A 19,722-nucleotide genomic window follows, 5' to 3' on the forward strand; every position below is an offset into this window, starting at 1 on the left:
AGATTTAGTTGAGAAGCGGGTGACACAATCCAGAATTACACCCTGAAAGCCATTTTGAGCATTCAACTGTGCTAGGGGCATCACCTCACATGGTAAATGGGACTCATAAACCATGCATGAAAAAAGGAATCGGTTTAAATTCACTGCGGTTGACTTTTATTTGGTGAGGCTGGTACATTGCCAGATGGACTGAATATAGACTACCCTGCTGTGCTAACAAGCATTTGCTTGTGGTATTGATATGAAATATATTTTCATATCATCATTTATCTCTGTGCTTTAGGTTTACTTACTGATACTGTTCAGTTCAGATGAGACAAATAGGCCCTTTTAGGCTTTAAGTAGGCCATAATCACCCTTTTTAATGATTATTGAAATAACATGAAATGCATTTAATAGTCACTTACATATTTTCCTCATCACCTAGTTATGTCAAAAGTATTAGGTTTTTACTGAAACTCTCATAGTCGAGCAATTGATTCCTCCTAAATATTTAATCAGTGAGTATACATATTATCAGAGCTTTTTTATGGGCAAGGCATGTCCTCACTGACTCTGGTCCTTTTCTCTTTGATGAGGAAGAAAGAGCATGAGAGGGGCTGTAATTATTTTGACATCATTTCGGTGCCGAGCAACATAATTAGAAAGGCTTGATTTCCTTGACCACAGCAGGGGACTGAAATTGCAGGCCTCGCCTCGACCAGGACATTAGGAAAGCAACTGAAATAGCTGCTGGTGAGTTTATGTTCCTCTTTCCCTCTGGGTTACAGAGCGCGGGTCAGATGGCAGTGCAGTCACCATAACACACAGCAGGCTGTCCAGCAGCACTTCAGGGACCAGCTTTTATGTGGCGCCTCTTGTTTTCGAAACCGTCAGCCCTAATTACAACTTTGTCATAATCTCTTTAGCATGCAATATGACCGAAAAAGTATCGCCCACTGTCTAGCACTGCTGCACAAAGGAGTTTTATGATCTGCTATTCAGTGTAGCACTGGTATTTTGTTTTAACGTGTGAAAAGATAGGGTGACAATGAGGACATTGTCACCGTTGAAAGGGCCAGCACTTGAAATGTGGGAACAGACCCTTGTTCGTAGACTTGAGCAGGAATGTCTGCCGTTTTACTGGTACAGGGGGCAAACTCACCATTGGCCTCCTGCATATGTGGATCTTAGAGTTAAAGGGGGGGTCCTCCTCCTCCTGAGAGCTACAAGTGAAATACAGCACTCCCCTTTGATTGCTACTCTCAAAAGTAGTATTGTGATGCCCTAGTGTTTGTGTTAATTGCCCTTGTAACTCTTAGCAGTTTTGGGTTCTGCCTGAATGGAGGAGTTCTCTGTCTCTCCCTGCCCTTCCCCCTCCTAGCCCATGTTGTCTAACACCCTGGCACTGTGGTGAAGCTGTGTGGTCGCACAGGGACAGTTACTGCACACAGCTAGCGTAGCAACAGAGGAGGCCCTTCCTAAACTGCTTGACCCCAGGTTGCTTGGACTGTGCTCATCTCCATAACCCAATGGGTCAAGAATGTTCGTCTCTTGTCTTTTTCACAACACCTACATTTTAGTTATAAAGTGGTGGTTTGGACATTTTACACCCTTTTTAAAGAAGTGTCTTGGTTTGATAAGTGCAGCACTAGCCTATGGGAATGTAGATTAGGTAAGGGCATATCCTAGAAATAGGGTCTAGCCAACCTACCAAAAAGAGTGTAAAAATCTCTGACAGGACCACTATTAGCCCTGTCTATCGGTGGCGTAATTGGTCGAGATGAGTCCACGAGAGTATCTTTAGTGTAGCCTAGAGGTACTTGGGAGGGGTGGGGGGGGGGAGCTTTTCATGTGTGCTTAGAGCAGCCTGCTCTATTCATTGCAGTGTTCTGTTGTAACTGTTTAAACAAGCTCTATAGCCACTGACAGTAGATCTGTGTTTTTAGGCTCATCTGCCTAAGTCAGCCAAAGCTTAATTACATGGAAATCTGAATATTTGCTTTCTTTTATTGTGTAGGCCTACAATTTATGTTTCAGATTATATCACAAAATGGTTGGTTCCAACGACGCATTACAATTACAATTCTGCCATTTATGGATGATTCATTCACAATGTCTTTGATTTGAATCTGTTGAATAATAATTCTGATCTCTGGTCAACAGGTCTTATTGAGGCCACTGTGACCGCAGGGCTCGCTGTGTTGGTTGAACACTTCACAAGTGTTTGAAAGTGCCCAGCATCTGGACTGGGAGCATGCGGAGGTGTTTGCACCAGGGCCAGATCCTGTTTTCTGGCATTCTTCTTTGTTTAGGAGCCTTTTTAAACACAGGACAGCTTTGTGTCCCCTGTGGCAAGGCAGAGGAAGAAAACTGCCTCTCTGTTGCTGATTATCCCCAGCAGCCAACTAATTTCACTCCTGGGGAGCAGAGCTAGCCTAGTGTTGTTGGCTAATGGTAACGTTCTGCTGGCTCCCCTGTCCGCTTCAGTTTGTTTAGCCACGCCGGCCAGACTGGCGTCATAGATAATCTGCAAATAGGATCCCAAACAAGAGGTTTGATATGGTCCCTGAATACAGGAACCAAGGCTAATTCACATTACTGTGGCACACCACATCTGCGATACGGATCTAGCCTGGTCTGTTGACGCATGAGCAGCATTATTAGAGGTTGGTCATTCATACATTTTAATGTGTGGTTGAATGAGAGGGTGGCTTTAATGCTACAGAATAAATGACTTTTCTTGCTTTGCTCTCTGCATTTGGAATGGTCTTTCCATGCAATGTCTGCTTTTGTCGATTTAAAGGTCTCTGTTTTCCATTTAGAGCTAAGCTGGGCTATCAAGGGGCCTGGTGACTAGGCTAGGTGAAGTCATTAGCAGGTCTGGAGCCATGTCAGCCCCTGAGCTCAGAGGAACTATTATAGGTGAAATAGGCCCACAATGTGTCAAACAGAGTAAGAATGTCCATGATAGAGACAGAGACAGAGAGAGAGAGAGAGTATCATTGGAAACATGAAACTCTATTCCACACCAACAACAGTCTCAATACCAGCAGAACAGGTTCCTGTGTTTTCAATGTCAAGAGGGAACGCTTGGCTGTCAGACTATTACCTGGGGAATAGGAAGTGGGTGACATTCACTCTTATTTTCCCAGAGATTGGAAGCAGCGTGAGCACATGGAGGCCTCATACTGTACTCTCCAAGCTTATCATCTCAGTCCACGTTTCTGAGATTATCCTACTGGGTTAGTGAACCAATGAGGGCCCCCTATGATGGTTCATCAGGGCCAGTGCAGCCAGGAAATGTGAAAGGACATTTTCCCACAGGTTAGGTTATCTGCCGTAAGCTCTACGCAGCTAGCTTGCAGCAAGAACGCCAGGTTTTTGCCTTTGGCTTCTCAAGCTGCTCCACCCTTAACTGCTGAATTAGATATGTTAGTTCAGGATCATTATTCTTTCATACATGACTTGTACTATACAATGAGGTGTTATGTTCGTAGTATTTATTATTGTCTGAAAAAAAAAAAAACACTAAGCCGACTTGCTATTGGCTCAGCACACTTGTCCAAAGGTTTCAGTTAACTCCTCCTTGGGCAATGATGGTACAGTCAGTGTTGTCAATGACTCACATGTTATCACAGCTTAGCGGTCAATGGCACTTCTCTTATTTGCGCTGCCAAACTAACTGGGTGTCCTTCTCTGCCACATGAGCCCTAGAGGCGTGAGAGTAACACCCGGGGCCCATGACCTCAGGTTAAACACCCACACGCGCAACAGCAGCAGCGCACAGCATGTGGCTTTACTTCCTCATGTCTTTCCTTATATATCATTGATCCCTCCCTGGGTGTAGACCAGAGAGAAGTTCTATCTGTCGGTATCCTAAAGGCATCTGGGAATGTCAGTTTGATTTCGTAGCATGGCCAGAAGCAGCTCTAAGCCAGCTCTCCGCAGCTGACCGTGCGGAACGTGGTATTAGTACAAAAGCCCTCCCTCTGAGGATGGGTTCGTTCTGCTGTCAAACTGCGTTCAGGTTGATTAGATATTCTGGAGTCCACATGTCTTGCAATATCTGATCTGGGAAGAGGGACTAAACTAATTTTTTTTTTTTTTCGTATATTTCCAATCTGTTAAGGCTAGACTTGTATAAGCAGGTATTGTAGGTGAATGATGTTCTAAACAGTCTCTCTCCCCTCCTTCTCTTTGTCTCCTTAGTGGGTGAGCTCCACACCCACAGCGCCCAGCGAAGGTACCCGCCTGGCAGTGTCACCCAGGAGCCAGGCGGCGCCCACCCCTATGCACCGGAAGATGTGTTCAGACTGAGCCTGGCCAAGGGAGTGTCCATGTCGCTGCCCTCCTCTCCCCTGCTTCCACGCCAGTCCTACATGATGCCCCTGCGCTCCAGCAAGAGATCCCCAGGTACTGCCTCACCCTGCATCATGCCACCTTGTCTCAACCCTATCCCACCTCATCTCACTCCACCTCACCCCTCCTCACTTCACCCGAGCCTACTCTGCCCCACCCCACCCCACCCCACCCCACCTCACTCCTGAACTTTGCTCCTTAAAGCACTACACTACACTGCACTGCAGTATACTACACCACACACTACTCTACCCTATTTACTAGGACAGACGCAAAGTGCTGTTGGAATTCTGTTTTCCCTCTATTTCTCCTGCTATTTCATTCCCCGGCTGGGACTTGTTCCCTCTCAACGGACACCCTCTGAAAGTAACGTTTCCTGTCTTCCTTCAGGTGCTATTGTGTCAGTGTTGAACATCTGAAGTTGTCAGAGGACTGACAATCATTTCAGTTTAAACCCAGTGTGGGTGCGGCTTTGAGCTCGGCTCTTTGAAACTGTGTTTCAGTTGTACTGCCTGTGGTTGTTATTCTTGAATATACTGTCTTAGTAAAAAAAAATAATAATAATATCAAATACGTGGAGCCCTACTTTTCTACTCAGCAGTTGCAGTCAGCACGTGAGTGCAGTTTGTATGAGACAGGGGGGAGGATGGTACAGGCCAGGGTTTGTTTGTTTCATTGTATCCCTCTCTATTTGATCAGCTTCTGTCAGGATGGTGGTCCCTACAACTACTGAGCTTGTTTACACTGTATTGGTTCTTAATGGGCATGTGTGTATACACAATGTCTGATTGTTAGTCCCCTTTTTTCCTCTTCTCATCCCGATGTCGAGAACATGGCTGTCAACAGCTGTGGTGGGTGTGCGATCTTCAAAGCGGAGGAGACGGTTGTATCTGGACTTGTTTCAACCTGAGACTTTGTATTCTAAAGACTTAGCAAAGAGGGTCGAGATCCTTTAAGTGGTCACTCTCACATCTGGGACTCATCTGTGCGGTATCTAGCCTCTGTTTTGAGTGCTCCGTGCTTTGATCTAGCCGATAGCATAAGATGTGTTGGCATGTAGGCTTTTGCCCTTTAGAACCAACCAGCCACTGATGACTGCAGAGTTATGTTGCCTATGTTCACAAATTGAAATATTATTATCCTATAACTAAACTTTTATTTAGAGACAATTGACTTAAGCCGACTTCCCCCCGCTCAATGCAGCTGTAACTGTATTTTGGTTATGTTTGGGTATGTTTTGAATGAGGTTTCTAATGGGGAGTATCCTGTTCTAATTTCAGCTATAGTTAGCTTGGGAATATTCCCCTCTGATCCAGACTGTTTTCATTTGAGCGATTGTGGTTGCCTCAGCCTTTTTTCCCTCTCAACCCTCATTTGCTATGCCCTTTTCCCCCAAATCTCTCTCTCCACAGTACTCTCTCATTCAAATGTTGGACTACATGCAGCAAGTTCATAAAGCAGCATATGTTATGGAAATGTTCTTCGTTTGAAAAGGGGACCTACGATTGCAAATATGCTTACTGTAGTTTATATTGTGCTAAAATGAGAAAAAAACGTTGCTGTGTGAGTTTGAAAACTGTAGTGAAGTAGAGGAATGTGAAATAAATCTGTATTGTCTGAATGCCATGTCCCCTTTGTTCGATTCAGCTCCTACAAACACCTTGTATTCATCCTCCTCAGGCGGTGTTGGTATTTGCCATGATTGTTTTAAACCCATCAAAGGGAGCTCTGATGAAAAGCACATTGACAGAGAGAGCAAGCAAGCGAGGGAAGGAGTGGGAGGGAAAGAGAGAGAGAGAGAGAGGTGGTCCAGAGAACGAGGGAGAGTGAGGGAGGGAGAGAGAGAGGGGGGGACAGGGTTTTTGAAGGTGAACAGGGCCCCAGAGAGAGAGGAGAGGAGAGAGGGCATTCATTTACAGACACATCCCCATGAGGGCACTCTGAGACAGAGGAGGAGAAAACCCACCACAGCAAAGGAGAGGTCAGGACACAGCTAGTTAAGAAGGTTGTCATGGAGAGAAAAGGAAAAGGGGGAGGGTTGAGTGTGAGCACTCCACTCCCTTGCTCACAGGTAAGTGTGAAAAACTACAGGGGGAGAGTTCACGCCTCCAGTTAATATACACATACTGTCGGAAACATCGCCACTCTCACAAAGCAGCAACATGGGCCATCTTGTGTCATGTTTATTAATGAGATATATTATTTCACTCAAATACCTTCCGGGGCATAACCCATGCAAAAGACTGACTACCACCGTGGGAGAGTGAGTGTGTTTACTCAGCTCTAGGTTGAAAATGTTTATCAAAACGAGAAAATGTCACGACCCCCAGTGACATATCCTCGTATACAGACGTCATGTCAGAGAATGGTTGATTGGTCCAGGCAGCTCGGCTCAGCTCAAGAAACATGCCTAGAGTTACCACAGAGGAAGGTTCCGGAAGGCTCCAGGGGGAGTGACTAGCTCTGCCACCCCCACAGTTCTGAGTCCTGTCACCCCCATGCGAGTCAACTTGTCTCTCGACCCAGCCCTTCCTACCCAGCTCATCCTCCCCCCCCATCCTCCCCATTCATTCACGATGACCTTTCTAGGAAGTGGTTGCTCTGATTTAAAACGCCTTTGCGGCTTGCTTCATTTCCCGACAGATTGGATAATCTATAGCATTGTGGAAGGCTTGATTTAATGGTGGGTCTTTCATGCAAACTTCAGAGCGACACACACACAGAAACATTGAGCTAATTAGGAGAGCGTGACGAATGCCTGAGCCACACGGGCCCCCGATGCTGTTTGCCTCCTCTGCAGCTTGCTGCTTTGATCAGCCGAGCAAGAGCTTTAACAATGAAAGCAACACCACAGACATGTGTTCTGCAGGACCCCCAGTTTACAGTCTGAAGTTTTACAGGTCCGGGTATGTGACTCTTGGGAGGGGGCGGGGGGGCGGGGGGTTGAACTCAGCTTCAGGAATGGTGTTACTGCTCCACCAGTGGGACGTGGTGGAGTCCTGGGCGACTCCACAGTGACCTCCGCTGGTCATGACAGGTCACTGTGCCATCAGTGTATTATTATTTTTTCTTTCTTTTTTTACTGCCTCTTGTCCTCAAGGTCGTACTGCCAGGCTCTGTTGATCACTCTCTAGGGACGGTTAGTGCATGAGCAACATTCAAACAGCCCTTTGGTGCCTCTGAGATGGGCAGTAACACCACTGCCTTGTTCCCAACTGCAGGCTTTATTAGTGACATTGAATTTCCCCTCAGAAGATGGAATAGCGGGAGTAGAGTTTCGACTTGTTCCTTTTCTCTGGAGCGTTTAGGTGTATGGACATTTGGAGTCATATGAGCAACAATTAGCTCCATAGTTTGCCTCGTTGACATCCTTAAGGGAAACATAAAACGGCAGTTCATGACATATTCATCGCCGTTTCGGGCAGGTTATCATTTTAATCTGCATTTATAGAGAATGAGGCTCGGGGAGAGCGGGGTCCCTCATCGGCTGTTTTACATGGAAATCGTTCTCAACTTTTATGCTTTGATGGGGAGGGGAGGGAGAGCTTCTTTGGCCCCTGCTCTCTATGGTTCAAAGACTATTTTATTTCTCTATCAGCAAGGCAGATGTGCAGATCTGTGCAGGAGAGCACACAGTTCAGGACTCTCGCTAGTGTGTTGATTGATATCAGAGGATTTGAAAGGTTCCCAAATCCGAATGTTCCTTTGCCCGTTAAGGCTTGGAAGTGACCCTATCGGGGCCACTGCTGTGGATGGTATTAGTTTTGATAACGCCATGATACACTGTTTGGACACTGCCTGTGACTAGCCTATACTTAAGCCCTGACTCCCTCCTGTCTCCTCCCTTCAGCCCTGTTCTAGAGGAACATGCAGTGTTTAGAAGATCTGGATGAGGTTTTTCTTTTTTTTACCTCCTCTTATCAACAAAACCCTCTCTTGGCTGCTGGTAGAAAGAGAAGCCCTACAGTTCACTCAAAGTTCACTGTGCTTGTGGCCTTCATGAGTGATGGTGGACTGTTTGAGCCACTGGTTCTCCCATTATCAGCCAGGATGAAGGGAAGGGAAGGGCTGTCACTTAAATGTCAGCCTAGGATAGTCTTCCCAGAAACACTATAGTAGCAGCAGCAGTGAGAGAGGGAGAGAGAGAGGGAGACACACTCGTACCATTTCCAGGCAAAACAAAATGTCCTTTATCTTGTGATGACTAAGATGCACAAGGACTTGATGGGCAATGGGTCAATAAACAACTTGACTGCTATCTGAACAGGTCAGGAGAAAAACAAAACAAAAAAAACAATGGTATATCTGAATAGGGTTAGGAAATACATCGATGTGTATACAATAGCACTGCTTCAGGGACTATTGATTTTTTTAGGGAGCGGTGGGATTTTATGAATAGCAAATATTCGCAGTCGCACATAGGAGAAAGGTTGAAGATTGCTCAACAGGATATTGGCACAATAGGCAACAGCAAGATAATTGGATTCATGTCAATAAAGAATTATTGAACACTGTGGCGTTGATAAAGCACTACGGTTTTACCATGGCGCGGTGTGTTTTCCAGTACATTTCATGATTCTTCCACAGATGATAACAGAATGTGATATATAAAAGGAAGGCTAATGTTTAACTGATAACCTATTTTTTCCGACACAGGAGTTCTACCATGTGCCTGAATATGATAGCATGATAGCAATCTTTTTGTCAGTGGGTAACTTTCATTTCCACGTTTGGTCTGGCCTAGACGTTCTCACAATAGTGATTTCTCCTTTTAATATGTCCCTGCCAAAATAGGTTTTTGTCTCCCTTCCAAATCTCCAGTTTCAGATTATTAAAGATGGCACATTTGAAGTTCCCATAAATTATACAATATGCATAAATGTTCCCTTTGAAATCGTTTGCCATTACTGTCCTGTAACTGTGCTTTGGGTCTTACAAATCTTTCCTTTTTTTTTTTTTTTTTTTTTTTTTGTCTCTGTGAAGGGGGATGTATTTCCACTTCAAAGCCAATGCCATATCTGTGGAGGTATGTCTCCTGATGTCACCCCTAGAGCATTAGCAGTAACTTGGCAACCTCTGAGGAGATATTGATGCACTTTTGGGAGCTGTGCTCTAAAGGCCCTGTGATGGTAGAAAGGCTCCTTTGAAAGTGTTGTGATGGACGAGGAGTGAAAGGTTCTATCCAATTCTCCACTCCACTGCTCCTGCTCCGTCATCTTTAACAACTAACACTTTTAAATCCTCAGTTAAAAAAAAAAAAAAAAAAGTATACTCCAGAGATTGCCACCAACCAAAGCAGTAATATAGTATTCCCTCAGTGTTTTTCCAGATTCAATACATTGATGAAGTAGATATAAATATGGCTGGTTGGCTACTGCTGTGCTTTTGTTGTACACCATGCGGAGTGTGCTTAGGGTTAGTTTGTTTTCAGAAAGTGCAAGACCACACATTTCCAACAGAGAGCGATGCATAATTCATAATTCATCTAAAACAAGAGGATATGACTATTAGTTGTCTGATGAAGGTCGTGAGATTTTTTTATTTTTTTATTGCGTTAAGCCTACCAAGAATATTAATGGTTATGAATATTTGAATATATATAACATGCTGCATATCTGTTTGTAGTTATGATTAATGATACAGGTTTGTGTCAAGCATGATTGTTACAACAGAAATCTCTTATCAACCTTTTCAGAACCATGATTTCTAAATGAGTAATTCAGAAAAATCAGAAGGGCAGCTTGCAGTAGGAGATCTGTATCTTGGTCTTTGCATATATTTTGTACAAGAGGGATTGACCAATACCCAAAGCCTCACTGTTGCATCTGAATCTATTAGGTTGCAAAGCTACATTTCTAAAACCCTCATGTCCATCTGAATACATTGTATTTCCCTGCTGAGCTGTAGAATGACGCCTGCCACAGAGAGAGGGGTATTGTCAGAGCCCCCCTTATTCTTGCTGCCACACAGAGGATGTTGTGTCTCAGGAAGAGCTGAAATGTTAAGAAGTCAGAGTCCATCTTCAAGAATGTTGGAAAAGTCATTGATGGCTTTTAAGAGCTCGGACAATCACCCCATTCATCATTAGGGCCATGACATCAGCTGGACATCATATGTTTTGACCTGCGCTTGTGTTGCTCAGTGGCCCAGAAGTCGAGTGACAGGTGACATGGTGCAAATGTATGTGCGTGTGTGTGCACAGAGGAGGGCCAGTAATAATAATATAATATTATAATAATAATAATAATATGCCATTTAGCTGACACTTTTATCCAAAGTGACTTACATTGCAGTGAGTGCATACGTGATTGAGTCCCAGCAGGAATCAAACCCACAACCTAAGCGTTGTTAGCGCCACGCTCTACCAACTGAGCCACAGAGGACCACAGGATGCAGAGCGCTCACCAGTCACTCTCGCTTGGCTACCCTTCCTGAGAGACCTCTGGCTGCTCTGCACCTAATCCCCTCACCCTCTTACTCACCCATCCATGCCTGCCTCACCCCTCCCCTCACCCCTGCATGTCTGTCAAACCCCCTGTCCTGTACCATGCTCCCGCTCTTGGTAAACTCCCAGTCGCCAGTCTCTTGGCTGCTGGTACAATACATCACTATGGCTCCTCCAGACTTGGTTTCAGTCTCTATTTTGTCAACAACCAAGAAGAGACTCTTCCCTGCTGCGGAGGCTGTCACTCCATAGTGTATTTATTTACCCAGCAACAACACAGGTGGAGTCACAGAGAGCATTTCAGTTGCGTATCGTAGGAATGCTGTGTCTCCTGCCACCCCATGTTTTTGTCCCTGTAACGAGCCTTTCAAACCCACTGAACCATCAGGGCACTGCTGAATTAAAGGAACCTGCCTTGTTCCTGGTTAGTTTTCCATGGCAGCCTTATTGTGGCATTGTACTCTCTCCTTCCCAGGCGTTCCAAGTCCTGTGATTCTAATTCTCTATGCTTTTCTTGCTCTGATGAGCTCATGGTTGCTCTTGGAGGACATCAAACTGAGATAGTACTTATTTGTCCTCTCAGCGAGGGGTCTGGGGAGAAAGTGCAGAGGCTTCATGCATTTTAATTTGTTATGATTGGCTCTTGGAGTAAATGTGATTCCCACTCCTGGGGAGTTGGGGACAGGTCTCTCCGTCTTAATGGAGGCTGGGACTGTGTGAAGAGGAGCGGGTAGATATCAATACTCAGAGAGAGAGAGGGAGGGAGAGAGGGAGAGGGAGAGAGAGAGAGAGCCTGCTTGGTGTTTCGTCTGCTTCCCCCTTGGTTTGTCCTTCAACTACGTCCCAGCGCCCTCTCTCTCTCTCGCTCTCTCTCCACTCGTCAGCCTGTTTCATGCTTATTAAACAATACTATTGCTCATTCGGCAGATCTTAAGTGCAGAGCAGCAGCGCTTTAATGGCCCTCTCTAGGGGCATGCCGCCATTGATAAAGGCCTCGGGGTACACATGAAAGCTTCTCCTATCTGCAGATGACACTTTGGATGGAAAACAAAACACTCAATATTTTCTCATTTGGCTATTCTCTGCTTAGACCTGACAGCACCACGCTACAGGGCCTCTACCTTTAATAGGCTAGCGTACGACGTCACGCCTTATTAAGCCCTTTAACTTGAATTGACAGAAGTAGATAGTGGAAAGCCATGTGTATGCTGCTGTATGTCACTTGCGTGGATGCCTTTGACCACCGTGTCAACTTTAAAGAATACGGTTTAGATTACTCAAATTACAGCATTTGCTGTGCATAAATCAAGTCCTGAATGAAGTGAATGTAGGCCTATTAGAAAGTCTGTGAGTTTGTTCTGAGAGGTTGTTGACTGAACGAAGCGTATCTCAAACAACCCTGTCTCTGTCTTTCCCTCTCTCTCTCTTTCTCTCTTCCTTAACTCTCTCTCTCTCTTTCCCTCTTCCTTAACTGTCTCAGTGTGACTCCTGGCTAATAGGTTGTGCCTGACCATCCGCAGATGAATGGAGTCTTAGAACACAGAGGATCTCGGGCCTATCTGTGGTATCTACCTCCGCCAACAGGCTGACTTGGCTGGCTAGACCTCAGTCCTCTGTCTGTATGGAGTCCAGCCATAGAGAGATCAGATGGGTTCAGACTCCAACTCACATGTGTTTGATAGAGATCCAGCAGCACGGGATGGGGCTCTATAAACGTCTCCCTGGCTGGCTCTTGGACTTGGCTCTGTGCTGGAGTTTCCAGCTCCTATGACTACTGTATTGGGAATGGCCTGTCTGTGTGTAAACATGTTTGCTCATTATTATGTCTCCCTGTAAAACATTTGAAAAGGCCTAGGCTGATAAACACCTATTTATTTAAATTATTTCTTTTAAAGGCATACAAACACTCATCAGACACTCATCGGGTTTATCAAGGCTATTAATGCGGGACATAATGCACAATTAATTGTTGATTACTTGTTTCCACGTTCCATAGCAGTGGGCCACTGTACCCTGGCTACTATGCTCTGTGCATTTCAAGTCATAGATCCATAGATGGCAGTATGAATCAAGCTGAAGCTCTGTGCCTGCTGTGTCACAGTGCCAGGGCCATGGCTCCTATACTGTAACAACACAACCACCCCCATCCCACACCAGTATCTCAGGCCAGGATCACAGCTGTGGACTGTGGGATTGTTCCATCTCGAGTCCGGGGGGGGGGGAGGGAGGGAGGGAGGAGGTGGTAATGGGAAACAAGCTATCTCCTCTGTCCATCTCATCGTTGTGTTATGGCTGGGGGTTACACATGCAGTCATCTGATTACAGAACACTAGAGGAGAAGTAGATTGGGTTAGAGCAGGTCAGAGCAGGAGCAGTGGGAGGGAGGAGGGCATGCTGGAGTGTTCTTTATAGATATGAGCTTTCCATCGACTTCCTCTTTATTAGTTTTTTTCCACTGCTTCGTATCTGGTTCGCTCTCTTGCTCCCACTGAGCGACTTCTCCCTTTATCTGTCAGCTAGGACTGCTGTCGTTATTGAGGAGTGCTAACTGTTTACAGAGGGATGCATTATCTAATGGGCTGTCTTAGCAGGATGAACGCTCTATGACTGGCTTTTATCCTTCCTCTTTCACACAGCTGCATTACAGATTGAGGGGTTGTAGCAGCGGTTGTCCTATTTCTTTAAGAGATTGTCTGCTTTGTAGCCCAGGGTAGCCTTGTCATGGTTGTGAGCGAAAAGAAGCAGTTCGGAGATGTCTTTTGATAGCCCTGTCAGACGGAGGATGGAACAACGTGCAGCCTTTTGAGTGGCTGGACCTGCACTGTGCCCCGAGATCAGGGGTTTGAGAGTGCACGCGCACACACACACACACACACACACACACACATTCAGTTGCTAAGGAGCCATTGTGCGTCAGCAGTTGGATCATAACAGGCGGGGAGTGAGCAGTGTTCAGTGTTGAGCTCTGGGATTGTGTGTTTCTAATACTGTCACTCAGAGAGGAGAGGAGAGGAGAGGAACACAGTTATCTCCGTCATCACCAAGGGGACACAAAGCCTCCATAGGAGGTTCAGCAGCAGCCCATGTCCTAGAAAAACCACCTGACTGGCACGCATAGACCTCATTCTCTCTCCACTCTCACATACACCAGGCCAGGACACACTGTCTCTGTGATTGCCCCCGTCTGTGTGTGTGTCTCTCTCTCTCTCACACACACATTTAAAGTCCCTAAGAGGCTAATTGCTGTGGTTTCCTGCTGTAGTTTACATTCCCAGAGCTGACCAGTCAGTGTGCTACTGGGTGTCTCCAGTCTACAACCAGCTCTCCAGGCTGTCAGACTGAGCTGCTATCACCAACTGGAAGCTGCCTGCCTTTGTATGTGTGTGTATACACTCACGCGTGTGTGTGTATGTATGTGTGTGTGTGTGTATGTGTGTGCGTGTGTGTATGAGTGTGAGCTCCGCTAGCCAAGCCCGTCCCGCTAGGATACTCCCGCTCTTCATCTCCAATCCCATCTGGAAGCCGTTAATCCAGCGAGAACTCTCTCTCTCTCTCTCTCTCTCTCTCTCTCTCTCTCTCTCTCTCTCTCTCTCTCTCTCTCTGGCTCTGCCTGCAGGTCCAATCAGGAAGCCCAAGTATGTGGAGAGCCCTCGCGTTCCTGGGGATGCCATCGTCTCAGCGCTGAGGAAGGTGGCCGATAACAAGGAGTCCTCCCACAATGGTGAGTCTCTCTCTGATTTGTAAAGGGTTTCAAAGGTCTGACACTGACTATGCCTCATCCTTTGGAATTCCAAATTTTGTCTGTATCCAGGGCTCTGACTGTGTGTGTGTGTGTGTGTGTGTGATTCAGAGTATGTGTTTTATGGGGTCAGGCGCAGGTTTGTGTTTGTTTAGGGAGTGTCAACCACTGTTTGAGTGTTGGTTGTAATTGTGTATACATATGAGTTCTGTTCTAACATGCAGTGGTGTTTTGTACAAATATAGCCTGGTGTCCTCCTACCGTACACGTTTGGAAAGTAATGAGGGTAGCCATCCTCTAACAAATGGTTGGATATACATTACTAAATCTATATGGCACTGCTTTTGATTCAAGTGTGATGGAGAGTTGTGACAGGAATGGGTTGAACAGATTAGATTTTAACAACTGTTTATCGTTATTCAAGTGTGGGACCGCGTGTCCTTGTGCGCACACAAATGTTTGTGTATGTGCTCTTAGGTACGCCTCCGCCTGCCTTCTGTCTCTGTGTGTGTAATGGTAATGTTCCCCTAACTGCTCTGTTTTGGTTTCCAGCAGAGCAGGGTGGAGTTGAATTCCTCCCGTACAGGCTTAACTAGAGTGTGTGGGCTGCGTTATCTTTAGGAGAGAGAGAGAGAGAGAGAGAGAGAGAGAGAGACTCCTTCTACAATATGGATCATATACTGTAGCACTTGGAGGGGGCACCAGTTAAACGCAGTCCCGTGCCAGCTAGGGGAACCAGCCTCACCACTATTCTGATACTAAGCTTATCCCATACGAGCGGACATTGGACAGGCTCAGAAGACTGGGTGGGCTTCCGTACATGAGGTAGCATTGTGTGTTTGGGAGCGGTTTTTATGAGAGCGGCGCTCCAGTTTTCTCAAACGGAGCTATGCTATGTTACGGCATGCACAGGTCGTAACACGGCACATTTCTAGAATGTTCCGAGGATCCAGCGGCGGGGTCAGTCATCGGGTCTGTGTCATCAAACAAAGCCCAAAATAACCTGCCCTGAGTTTGCACCCCACCCCCCCTTCCCAATTTCTCCTGACTGGTCTCTTACAGCAGGGCGACTGACTTTCCCACCCCTCGACACCACACAAACACACACACCCATGGCTCCAACATGTGTTTACAGGATAGGGGTTGTCTGTCGCTGTCTTGAACCTGCGAGTGCTACAGCTTGTGTATACAGAGGGCTCAGAGCAGTCTCCTATTGCGTTTCAGCTCGCCTCCAAAATGACTCTTCCGTTCATGCAATGGAAATTCTACACCTCTCTCTGTCTCTCTCTGTCTCTCTCTGTCTCTGTAGCCTGGCTAAAGATAACGCAGCCCACACACTCTCGTTAAGCCTGTACGGGAGGAATTCAACTCCACCCTGCTCTGCTGGAAACCAAAACAGAGCAATGATATCTTTGCACCTGGGGCCATCATAGTTAAACCATCTCTGACAGTGTACTGAGCAGCAGGGAGAAGTAGCAAGTGGCAAACTGTAGACATCCCGACATTGTAGTCACTGTCTCTCTCTCTCTCTCCGCAGAGACTGCTAATGCATGGTGTGTGTGTGTGTGTGTGTGTGTGTGTGTGTGTGTGTGTCCCCACCAGCACCAGCCTGCCATAGTCCTCACACTCCTCACGCCTCATCTAGAGCACTTAGCACAAAAGGAGGAATGTTCATTGCTGAGAAGTTACACCGCCATGAGGAATTAGTCAACGTATTCCACTAATGGCATAAAATCATGCACAATTAGGCACTTTGTTAAAAAAAAACAAAAAAACACTCCATAATGATGTCTAATTGGTATGATTCAGCTGTCAGCATGGCCCAGGTGCCCTGCTGTGAATACACACACACACACACACACACACACACACACACTGTGTGTGTGACAATAATGTATGGCTGTAACCATCATAATTTATACATTCTCAGGTCAACAATTAGAGTGTGTTAGTTCTCTGTGTAATGTAATATATTCTATCTCTTTGGCACAAAAAATGTACACTTTCTTATATACATATTTGGTCTCGGATGGGTCTGAAAGGTTAAGGCAACCATGCGACCCCGGTGGGTCAAGTAAGGGAATTTGTAACAAAGTCGGTGTCACTGTGGAATGTTCTGTGAGCATTGGAATGCTGCGAGGAATCTGAGTGGAATATCCATCGGACGTTTGTAGCATGAGAACCGAGTGACATTTCGGCCCAGATCAAGACAGTTCATCAGACAGTTCTGAGGAGCCTTTGTGTGCGGAGTGTTCTGAGGGATGCCTCTCTCACATCACCAAAGCTACAGTTCACAGCTTCTACAAGGGATGGAGAATGAGAGAAAGAAAGATTGGGGCAGAATCAGGGTTGCAAAGGAGGCTTGTGTACTGTATGTGTCATTCAGATTTAGTTGGAAATGCAGAATGTGATTTGTTGCTAATTAATGAATTAATGTATTTTCATGTGTAGTACTCAGAGACATGAACTCTGCCAGACACATGTTGAGTTGTCCTCTGTCCCCCATTTGGTTTTGGGTTGTCTGTGTGTGCGCACGTGCGTCAGACCGACCGACAGACAGACAAACAGCAGTGGTCAGTGTTGTCTCAGCTGTGGCCTACGCTCACAGACCTCCTGAGCTCTGTCTCTGTCAATCAGGCCTGAACCGTTAGTTCTCTGTTCTCGCTCCAGACCCTCTTCCTTCAGCCTCGCCGTTACTGCTCCTCAGGGACACCGGCTCAAACATTTGACACCCTTGTCTCTGCTACTGATTTCCTACTTCTTTTGGACTGAGGCTATCTGCTACCTCAGTGAGTGGTTGTGGAGCAGTGTTAATTTCGTCAACTGAATGAATGACGAAAACGTTGGTCAAACGCCTGTTTCTCTATGGCAAAAGACGACACGACGACTGACTAAATAGACCCAGAAAAAACGATAACTGAACGAAGTTTTCATTGTCGTTGACTAAAACGAGACCAGACGAAATCATCTGTGTGACTAAAATTGGACTAAATTGACAATTGAGTTTTTGGAGAGAGGTGTTAGTTGCTTGGTCCAATGAAAAGCATACATGACATAAGCAGAATTGTAGGACTTTCTCATTGCGACGTTGCAATGTTGTTATTAGTGGAAAATGAATACCATGCAGAGGTCATTCACAAGTCATTACCACCCCATTCTCTGCCCAGCAAACGTTCTCCAAGTTTGCTGGGTAGAGAATGAGGGTGGTCATGACTTGCGAATGACCTGTGCATGGTATTCATCCAATCTGGCCAAAACCCTTCATTAATGCAAACAGGCTTGCTATCGGCAGAAAAAGGGGCTACTTATCATGTTGTTTCCACAGGAGAAGAAAGCTTTTGCACCCACAAACTGACAGGGGAAAATACCACCCCATTAGTCTCAGTTAGACTGAGCAATGCGCTGCACATATCACTGATCTACAAATCAACTTCGGCAGAGTAATTATTCTGCTAATTCGTCTGTTGGGAAGAGAAGCGATAGGATGTTATGCAGAAAAATATGTTAGTAGGACAAGCTGTATTTTTGCACACGTGGAAGTCAGGTATTTTTGTTTACTATGGGTTAATAAGGCAACATATGTGATGTGACTAAAATTTTGACAATAACTAGACTAAATCATTATTCAAATGACCAAAATGTGACTAAAACGTAATGCTATTTTAGTCAAAATTACTTAATGACTTAAAAAAAAAAGGTGCCAACATTAACACTGTTGTGGAGTTAGATGTTCAAATTGACAAGGCAGTAAACACAATGTAAGCCGAGACCACTATTTCTTGGTGACCTACTGTTAACTGTACATCGTGCGTGCGTGCATCACTTGCCAGATAGAGTGCTTCTGCTGTGTGTTACTGGAACTCCGCCCTCCAGCATGTTCTCATTTCCTGAGCCCAAACTTCTCATCAGGCAGAAGTAGGCGTTCAGAATCAAGATTTCACGGCTGCACAGCTGGGGCCTTGGCAGGAACCAGCCAAGCTCAGATCGCAATCGCAACTCTGTTGAATGTGTGAAGAGCATCAGATATCACCAGTTACTTTAACCATGTTAAAGACTGTTTTAATTAGCCACTGATTCACTCAGAATGATCACACTCTCTCAAATCAAATGTGATTGTGAAAAGAAGCTAGAGTCCATTGAACACCTAGCTTTTGATATCACTATTGTATGTACATCAGTGTGATTCGATGTTGGCCTACGTTTTTTGCAGAATTGTTGTCAACAATGTTGATGACTTTACACCATAAATATGACAAACATCTACAATAGTATGTCTGTAATGCATAAAGCTACAGAAGTCTATTTTACACTAATTACTTCATTATATTCTCCACAATAGCACAATGGAACCCTCTTTAGCCTATCCATTAGTAGATGTTGCTTGGCTTTGAACAGTGATTGGGATACAGACAACTCTCATTCACTGGCCTCTCCTCAAGAGGAGACTTCTTTGTGGAAGCCAAGATAAATGGACCCAATTATGGCTAACTGTACCATTGATATTTTAATCCCTTTCCATGGCATCTTAAGCCCTATGTGATTTTAATTATCCGAGAAAGGCCATGTCTTTGTGTGCCTGTTTGTCTAACTCCTTGTCAGAGGATGAGTCTTCATTAATCTCCCCTCTCCCTCCGGGATCCTCACTGCTTAACCACAGTGTCCTCTCCGAGGTCTGCACGGTGGCCAGGGGACTGACTCTCCCGTTGTCTTGTCATGAGATCTGTTCTCTTGTCATGACCTTTTTGTTTGCACTTCAGTGCAGAGGAGACTTTTTTGCAATCCAGACAGGTTGGTGGTGACCTGGTGAATGTGACTGGTGTTAGAAGGCCTGTCTTTGTGGTCTGTCTGTTAAGTACCGGCTAAGAGCATTGACAGTGAAAACCAGCGTAGACCTCTTTGTTTTGAAAAGTGGGGGACTGTTTCTAATACCATTCACAGAATCACAGAACAAGCGACAGGTGGCTATCTGTCAATCCCACAGTTTACCTGAACCTGACCAGTTAACCTTTCGCTATTCAACTTTTCTGCTCTAAACAGTTCCCCTACTGTCTGTACCAGCTCAACTCTGTATAGTACACTACCCTAGTATAGTACACAACACATCAACTCACACTCCCAGTACAGCTTTCCAGCCCTGGCATGTGTTAAGGAGCCATCGCCACCCAGCGTTGGGCTCCTCTACAGCCCTGGAATGTGC

General features: G+C 45.6%; 1 protein-coding gene across 1 annotated transcript in view; it reads left to right on the forward strand.

The window, feature by feature from the left end:
* The window catches only part of tanc1b (tetratricopeptide repeat, ankyrin repeat and coiled-coil containing 1b), a 101,483-nt gene that overhangs the window by 24,890 nt on the left and 56,871 nt on the right, over window positions 1–19,722 (forward strand). The window contains exons 3-4 of the mRNA XM_083681645.1: window positions 4,192–4,395; window positions 14,403–14,507. Of these exons, the coding sequence (XP_083537771.1) occupies window positions 4,192–4,395; window positions 14,403–14,507 (309 nt within the window). The remainder of the gene's footprint in view (window positions 1–4,191; window positions 4,396–14,402; window positions 14,508–19,722) is intronic.

This window comes from Argentina silus (genome assembly GCF_951799395.1).
Source record: "Argentina silus genome assembly, chromosome: 12".
Taxonomy (NCBI): domain Eukaryota; kingdom Metazoa; phylum Chordata; class Actinopteri; order Argentiniformes; family Argentinidae; genus Argentina; species Argentina silus.